The sequence below is a fragment of the Dipteris shenzhenensis genome, chromosome 12 (assembly GCF_047967505.1).
Source record: "Dipteris shenzhenensis isolate YYH24624 ecotype China chromosome 12, Dip_SZ_1.0, whole genome shotgun sequence".
Lineage (NCBI taxonomy): Eukaryota > Viridiplantae > Streptophyta > Polypodiopsida > Gleicheniales > Dipteridaceae > Dipteris > Dipteris shenzhenensis.
The window spans coordinates 6,050,983-6,060,138 of NC_141607.1; the positions used below are offsets into that span (position 1 = coordinate 6,050,983).

The following is a 9,156-nucleotide window of genomic DNA, read 5'->3' on the forward strand; positions in this document are numbered from 1 at the left end:
AAATGAGTATAAACGTAGTTTCTTAGAAACCCTTTCATCAATCTTTGCATCTAGAGATGTGAAAGCTAAGATGTTGTTGTAAGCACGTATTGAACTTCGAAATTGATGGATTATTGCATCATTTTTGCTTAAGAGATGCCATAAAACATTTGGAGGTCTTCTTACTTTAGATAAGATTACCCTACCATGAAAACAACAAAATATTCCATATGAAGCTTCCTCTTTTTTTCTCCTTTTTTTGCATAATTCAATTCACCTTTCCATAACATTTCACCATAGTAAGAGCACTTATATTGCATTCTTTCGATATCCATTATATCTACATTATTGTTCAAAATTCAAATGCAGGGTGAGAATATTTGAATCCTGTATTTATTGTTTTGAGAGGAAACAAGTTCACTTGAATTTGGTCTTAATTCATCCTCCACTGTCTTCAAGAAGCATGTTTTTACCATTCCAAGAATGGTAGCTAGAGTTTCTAACATCATTTCTCAATACCTATATTTATCGAGATTTACTACATTCTCAAATAGGATTTCTCCTAGGCTTATACAACCATAGTATGCCAAGAAAATAAAAGAGGAAGCTCTCACTCCCTTTTGATTTCTTTAGGACGAAAGATACAATTTTGATGGCCTGTCTCAAAGCATTAACACACATGAGGACTTACGGAAAGAGATCAAGATGGTAGATAAAGGACTAATGGAAAGAAATTGAATGGAATAAATCAAGATGGAAAACAGAGGACTAATGGAAAGAGACTAAGATGGGAGATGGAAAAGTCCAAATATCACTTTGAATGCTACTTATGAGATAACATAGATTTTAGTCTAAGATGAAAGTATTTTCTATAAAAAACTTCAAATTTCATTTTGAATACAAATTTTAATAGAAAGTGGACTTTATTTTAAGGTAGAAAGTGGACTTTATTTTAAGGTAGAAGTATATATTTTAAAAAGGTACTTACGTGATTAATGTAACGAAAACTCAAATTTTGATTGAATAGTGCATTTTGAGAATGTGATCTCAATAAATGAAGAAGCTATCAAAACAAAGTTTACAATACGAAATCAAAACCATAATGTAGTTTTAGTTGTAAATATTTTCCATGAAGAACTTAAAATATTAATTTGAATATAGCTTATGAGAGAAAATATACCTTATTTTAGAATATAAGTATATATTCAAGAAGGTACGTACCTAGATAATGTAATGATAATTCAAACTATGATCGATTATTGCGCTTTGAGAATGTGACCACAATAAATGACGAATCTATTAAAAATTAAATTTCAATTCAATTTAAGTATATTTGAGATAGTAAAATGAATTTGATCCACCCCTTCTCTATTTACCTTTAATATAAAGTAAAATGCTAGAGTAGGCTGCAACCATAATCTATTTTTTGTTAAAACCTATAAATGAAAATGTGCAAAATCTACTTTGTATAAAAATCATACATTAAAATGTTCCTTACTTTAAACTATAATAGAACCACAATCTTCTTAAATTTAAAATATACTTGTAATATATAGTAAAATTGCTAGAATATAGACATAGAGGGAGTAAGCTTCAGGGTCTTTTCCAGTTTTTGATGATTTTGCCAACAAGAGGTCATTGTGATTTACCACTCAAATAAATATTAGTTGGATTGTCCTACTATTTTTAATGTTTTAAAAAAATGAATTTTTTATTCAAATTATCCGTATGATGGAATCAGAGCTGATGAGATCCGAACTCTCCCGATCGCTCACATATCCAAATCATCTGTTGAAGATCATGAGATGGGTTATTATTTCTTTTCTTCATTTGGAATGTGGATCAATTGCTCAGTTGATTGTGAGTTTCATCCATAAAAGCAATGACATCTCGGGCGTTCGCATCTTTTGTTGGCTAGTCATTTATTTGTGAGTCTTTTCTAGGTGCCTCACCATATCAATTGTGTTGGAGTGGTTTGCAATATGCCTAGATTGTAAGCCTTCTAGCTCCAATTAGATGTGATTGACTTGTAAATCTATCATTTCCTTCTTGACTGCTAGGGAGCATGAGACTTTCCTTCACTATAAATAGTTAGGTCTTTCATCCTAATAAAACTTGGCACAACTTATCAGCTCCTCTCTCAATCACTACTCGGTCTACAATTTGCATATTCCATTACATAGTTTTCCAGAGCAAAGGAGTCAATTATGAAAGTAGTCCTTCATACCTCAACAAATCCCTTTCCCCAAAACATCACCTTAAGCTTGAATTGTTTCACTCTTGTTTGGTAGAAGACTTGGGTTTTTTCCTATGGAGCAAAATGGCCAATGCAATGACAACTATACAATTTCTTGCTAGATTCGAGAGCTGGAAGCAACTTCATGAGTAGACACATGACAAGATTGGTCCCTCTCTAATTATAGAAACTGAGTGTGTTAGCTAGGGCACGTTGTACTCTCGCCTTATGTTTTTGGGCAATCTATAGCATGCTCAGCTACCCTTAATTCGTTTTAATATACTTTTTGATCTCTGATTCCAAGGAACAACCTTTATTGTCTATTTTATTATTTGATTTTCCTACATTCTCAGATCATTTCCTCACCACGGAATCAAAAAATGTAAAATTATATTCTTTCCAAACAGAGCAATCCAATAAAATTTTGTGCAACAATGTAATTGATTCACATCTCTAGCAAATTTGCAGCAACAACTTCCTACTCCGAAGTGTCTATGATAGTGTTGAGAAAGCCTATGTATATCGCCTCCATGAAATCTGGTAGGGTGTTCTTCAATTGTAATAGGATTTATTTCTCATCCCAACTGCTTCCCGTTAGGGCTCAAACAATATAGACCTTCCCAAAGTGGGTTTTGTGAATCTAATTCGAGCCACAATAATAAATGGGCAAAAGGGGTCATTCATCATCATCATTCGGGCACATTACATAAAAGCAAGGTGTAGCAGGGAAAAGTTTAATCAAGCATGGATAAGTGGGTGTGGCCCATGGGATTACTATGCATATTTGTAGGTACTCGAGGTCACAAGGCTGGCATTAGATTGCAACAAACTTTATGCCCAAAAACACTGCATATACATTTGTAAAGCATTTTGTATACAAAAATGGCTATTTGATAAGCAAGGATGACCAATAGATGACTGACACTCAGCACCGAGTAGTATAAACACGTTTGGATGGCAAGATGAAACTGCCATAGGATTTGGTACGTGTTAGAGGAAACTCGGTGTTTCCTTTCTCTTAAATAGGCTTGCCCGTGGTCATTGTTGTGTGTGCAGGGTCTGGTGCATTCACATCTCTTCCTCAAATTAGTTCCTCTCTCCTTGCCTCATCATTCACCATGATTAGTGCTTGCCATCTTTGACTGACTACAGAGAAAGAGTTGGCTATAAAGACACCAGCAAGTTCGAGGTCTCCAAAATGTCACACGAACAAGACAGAGACCATATGCAAAAAGAAGCTGAGTAAGTGGTTGACTATCAGTGGCCCTACGAGTGAACATTGTAGCTTAGCCTCTTTCCAATCGATATAATGATCAATGTTCTGGCCTAGTTTGTAGAGAGAGGTCTAATCCTCATCACATCAAAAAGAAAATCGAGGGAAATCATGAGAAGGTAAGGAATCCTGTGGAATCTCTTCATCATGTAGCAGTCGATACCTGTCCTGATCATGCAGAGTGGAGGAGGACATTGCATTAAAATGCACTGTAATCAGATGAGATTCGAAGCTCAGGGATATACAATTTATCAACAATCAACTTGCCAAGATAGAGAAGTGGCGCCCCAAATAGGCGGTGCTCAAAGCGCTTAAACCCTGAAATTACGATTCTAGACCCTAATGTCAGAACGGGGACCTCTAGTCTCCCTCCTCTCTCTACTTTCTCGTACTTTACTACTTAGCATGACTACTTTCGCCCTACAAACCTTCTTCGCATCTCCTTGTAACCCTTCTTCATGATGCGTCCCTTGGCCTCCAAACTTTGTCTCAACCTCGCCAACTCTAACTTTGCTCTTTGTGCATGGTTGCTGCAACTTAATCCCAAAATAATGCCCTCTCGCATTTGCATCACACTGCTCCTTACCTCCTTCTCATCACTTCTGTACATGTTCATTAGTTTGAGGGCCATCATCCTCGATGAAAACGACCGTCTCGAAGAAGCTTGGTCGATCGTGCTTAGATCTATCACATTCAGTGCCTTCATCCTGGAAATCTACTTACTCTCTATACATAACATTTTTGGACAAATCACGCTAACGTCGATGGTCGTCAAGTTGCATACACTGTAATATGTATCCGTTATCACCTAGGCCTTATAGAAATGACTCCTAACTTCTATAAGTTCTCTTCTCTTCTGCATACAAGGTCGGGCATCAATACCTATCTGAGTTTGTTTTTGATTTTTTTTCTCATTCCCAGTGTCATAGTTGCTGAGCTTGTTTCTTGTTTAATGTTTCTCTAAATCTGCATGTTTTGGACTAATGTCCGTCTTTCCTTTGGGCTCATATGCAGGCTGGGCTTGTGGACTTGACGATCTCTGTTTCCATTGGCCTCTTCTTGTTCTCCCAAATCGGCAAAGGGTTGCTCGTGCTCACCTCTATGTCGACAATCCTTTCTCCAATCAATGGATACTTTTGCCTTCTTTGTCGGCCTGCAAATAATCCTTGGAATATGTAGGTGGGCATATCTCACTTCTCAAAACCCATCCGATCGCCGCCTCTTTCGAAGTACTTCTCGTTTTCGGTTATGCACAGCTCTTATAGCCAGAAAAACCTTACCGGATCTCAAAAGATAACAATTTGATCAATCAATAGGTTGCCAAAACCTTATGACTTCTTCTACTCAAATTTACAATAGTGCACACAGAGAACAAGAGAGACTTTGAAAGATCAATGATCATTTTAAAATCCATATACATGTGCTTAGAGGTTGTAATTTAGCAAATACTTTGCACTCGATTGATCTTTGTTATGCTTTCGACTCAGGGTCTAGCTCTCATTCCTCCTTTCAATTCATTGTCATCCTATCAGTGTGAAGGCTTTTTGATAAAAGGTATGCGTGCATCTAAAAGAGAGAGAGAGAGAGAGAGAGAGAGAGAGCATCGAGCGTGAGCAACACTTTTGAGGCTACTTTCAAAGATTAAACAGACCAAGATGGAAGATGGGTGAGATGAAGGACGGATGGAAAGAGACCTAGATGGGAAGAGCCTCCAATCCAACCGTTTTCCATCCAATGGCTTATATTCATCCATTTAAATGTAAGGGCTCTAATTCATTCCATGGTCCTAACGGATTAGCCACGTTAATATATTATTATAGATTAGATAGGTAGATTAAAGATACACGTTGGGGACAGTGGCTACGTAAGACGTACGTGTGTAAGTAATGGGGCGAGGAAGGGGTTGGTGTGATATATAGATGAGGCGAATTCGTGAGATGATGGTGGAGAGAGTTAACTAATCAATGGGCTCATCAACTTGACTGTGTGGGATCCTTAGAGATTAGTTAAACATGATTCGATGGGGCGCAGAATGTGTAGAGAGACTGAGACTCGAGAGAGGTTTGGGAAGTTGATGTAGTTGGGCGAGACAGATTTTGCGAATCAAGGAGTCGGGGATTGCGACAAGGCTCGTGAATCGGGGCCGCCGTCTTGCCCAAAAAAACACACACACACACGCAGGCTTTCAAGGAAAGGTACGCTGTTGCGCTGTGCACTGCAGTTGCCTTGCAACGGATCCTCAAATCCGGCTCTATCTCACAGACAGTGAGGAGAGAGGGACGACTCGCAGAGCACTCCGTCTATACATCTCAGCACTGGTCTAGACTCTACAGCATGGGCTGGTTTTGGGCAATCGCATCGCATCTCCACACTCTCGCAGGGTAAATCAGTCTTTTGCTGCAGCTGGTTATTCCTTCGCGAACGTTGCAGTTTCAACCTTTGGCCTCATGTCTTGCTATGCTTTTTGCTTGGTCTGTGTGCCCCAGGCCGGTGGTGATGCTTCTGTATCCACTGTAAGTATGACCTCATTTCTTTGTCGATCAGTCTCTGCTGACACGCGGACACCTATTACCATGGCACACTATAACAATTTTTGCATCTTCCTCTACAGCTATGCATCGGTCAAGGCCATTGAGAGTGAGTCCAAAGACGATGATCAGCAGTGGCTTACATACTGGATTCTCTACTCCTTTTTCGCCCTTGTGGAGCTCGTTGCAGCCCCTGTTTTTACTTGGTACGGTATGAGCAGATGAATCTGACAGTAGGCAAAGTTGTCTTTTTACAAAATTCTAGCTTTCGGTAGCGATTTCGTGCTTGTGCTCTTGCTTACATTGAATGCTTGATGGGCGGTCATTCCAAGGATCCCTTTCTGGAGCTCGGTAAAGTTGGCATGCGCATGTTGGCTGGTCCTACCTCCGTTTCGCGGTGCATACAACGTATACGAATGGCTGATAAGAGGGCAGCTGTTAAAACAGCAAGCAAGCTTCAAGAAAACTCTCACAGAGTCCCAGCGCCGGTTTTTAGAGCTGTTGAATCCGGAAGCACGTGCATCATTGGAGCAATATATTGAAGAGAATGGGATGGATGCTTTCAACAACGTGATCGCAAAGGTCATACATTCTCCTGCCGTTCTTCTAAATTTTGCCTTAAGCACAACACAAGTGTTCCACCATTTGCTGTCATGTTTACTGAGTATAGCCCGCCCTTCTCCTTTAGCAGGCAAACAAGGAGGCATACAAAAATCCATTTGCCTGAACACCGATTTTACTGCTTTGGCAAGGTCTGCAAACATCCAAATGCTTGAACAAGGGTGCTGCTGCGTGCTGCAAGCGTAACTGAGTTGGGATTGCCAAGAGTACTTTTTCGAACCCATTTTTGGACACGTTGTGTGGAGGGAAAATTTAGACTATTAAAACTTGTTTCGGACCTTTATAGGTACCACTCCCCCACCTGCATATTATAGCTGACATGGGAATGGGAATGTTTTTTTTGGTGACTATAGCCCCAATTAAAAACTCGGTGCCTTTTTTGTGTGGTCACCGTGAGGATGATGTTGGATTAAAAGTTTGCTTGTAAAACGAGTTGCTTGCAAATATGAAAGGATACACATGGACATGTTTTTCTTCAAATAACTTATGTGGGTTAAAGTAAAGGAAAACAAGTGGTATTGGATATATTGGGTATATTGTTGGTTACCTTGTGTGGGGTTGGAAAATTTATTTGCTTTCATTTTCCTATGATGTGTCCTTTAAAGGATAGAATCGTAAAAATAGCCTAGTCTTTCCACAGCCGGTTGGTGAGCAGTTCTAGGCGATAGATAAAGTAGAGCCTCCAACCATCAAAATAGATAGTCTTTTCACATAGTGGGTTGGTGAGGAGTACCAAGGGATAGTTCTAGTAGAGCCTCGAAGATGATGGTCATAGTAGGATATGATAACATAGTAAACTCTATTTGCCTTCTTTTTGGCAAGTTAAAGTAAACCACATGGGATAAGTCATTAGTAGGATGTGATAGTATAGCAAAAACCTTACTTGTTTTCTTTTTCCTCATGTCCCAAGGTATAGAGAAGTCCTTGATGGACACAGAAGGGTGATGAATTATAGCTTTTTATGGATTTAATAGGGTGATAGAAGGGTGATGGATTGATGTAGAGCACATAGAAGGATATCATAGCTAAGTGGAGGATTATTGTAGGGTGGTAATTTAATAGCTTTTAATGGATCCAATAGGATGGTGAATCGATTGTAGGATGTGGTAGATTTATGAAAATGGAGGATTTGTGGAAATTGGAGATTCTACAAATAAGGTGGACTTATGCAAGGCTTAGAAAGGCCCTTTGATGTTAATTTCTAACACCCCTTCTCATCTACTAATGCTTGGATCTTTTTTTCTTTTGTAGAGAAGGGGATGGAGAGTTTGGATGACAACCATAGAATAATTATATGTTTTATCAACATATATGATGAGAGCATACTTTGGAAACCTCTATTATCTAATATTTTGACTCTTTCATAATATCCAATATTATTCCAAGATAGTTATATTGAAGTAGGCTCCTTCATCCACACTTTTATGGAGAATCATTTGGTTTGTCTTAGAATCTCATATTCATGCAAATCATGTGGACTTTGCCATCTTGAAGAGTGAAATAGCTCATGTACACTTTTGATAACTTTGTGTTTTTGATTTCATAGAAGATAATAAATTTTATGATACTTGGTGGAAGAGCATCACCTTGCATCTCTCTCTCTCTCTCTCTCTCTCTCTCTCTCTCTCTCTCTCTCTCTCTCCACTTTTGACAACTTTGTGTTTTTGATTTCATAGAAGATAATAAATTTTATGATACTTGGTGGAAGAGCATCACCTTGCATCTCTCTCTCTCTCTCTCTCTCTCTCTCTCTCTCTCTCTAGCTTCGATTTTGCTTTCATAGAAGATAATAAATTGTTTTACTTTGTGGAAGAGCATCACATTTTGTGTGTGTGCGGGCACACGTGCCCATGCTCTTATCCCTAAATGAGGCATATTTGTGCATTCTTTGACCAGAATTTCCTCTTATGAAAAGGTAATCTATTGGATTAACATATTAAGTCCCTTTATGAAGTGTAGAGATTTAGGAGGAGCTATAGCTTTGTAAAATTTCAAAGAAGGCAATCCCAAAAAAAGGACCAAATTTTTATATTATCATATCTATGAATTTTTAAAATTGTATAATATTGTGTGTGCATGCGTGTATGCGAGAGCGAGAGCGAGAGAGAGACCGGTAGGCATGCAAGTTGGTTGGTTAGGTTGCTTGGTTTCCTACTAGATCGCACCTAGCTACTTAGCTAGGTAGCCAACTAGCTAGCTAATGAGCAATCTTTTGACTCCTTTATTGTTGTATATGTATGTTGCATGTGTATATTATATGTATATACACATTATACATGTACATATACATAGGTATATATTACATAGAGAGAAATAGCTACATACTTGTAAATTGTTCAAGTGGTATGGTTTAAACCAAGAACAAGAAATTTGGGGTAGAAGTTGTCTTTTGTTGCTTGTGGAGAGCAATGGAATGGAGATTGAATGCAAGAAAGCAAACAAGTTGAGGGAACTCAAGTGTACTTGTAAATGGATAATGAAGAAAGTACAAGAGTGGCCAATATACGGACCATATGTCA

At 38.5% G+C, this 9,156-nt stretch overlaps 1 protein-coding gene across 1 annotated transcript; it reads left to right on the forward strand.

Annotated features, from left to right (window-relative positions):
- Positions 1-5,974: 5,974 nt before the first annotated feature.
- LOC147895735 (HVA22-like protein e) lies at positions 5,975-6,819 on the forward strand. The gene is made up of 4 exons (XM_087382828.1): positions 5,975-6,001; positions 6,100-6,222; positions 6,349-6,598; positions 6,708-6,819. Exons 1-4 carry the CDS (start codon positions 5,985-5,987, stop codon positions 6,741-6,743), a joined length of 426 nt encoding a protein of 141 aa, XP_087238954.1. The 5' UTR covers positions 5,975-5,984; the 3' UTR covers positions 6,744-6,819.
- The last annotated feature ends 2,337 nt before the right edge of the window (positions 6,820-9,156 follow it).

Excerpts from the sequence above, each read along its gene's own strand:
- LOC147895735 (XM_087382828.1), top strand. Across the intron at positions 6,223-6,348 it reads GCAGCCCCTGTTTTTACTTG|GATCCCTTTCTGGAGCTCGG; the intron begins GTACGGTATGAG and ends GGTCATTCCAAG. Across the intron at positions 6,599-6,707 it reads TCAACAACGTGATCGCAAAG|GCAAACAAGGAGGCATACAA; the intron begins GTCATACATTCT and ends CTCCTTTAGCAG.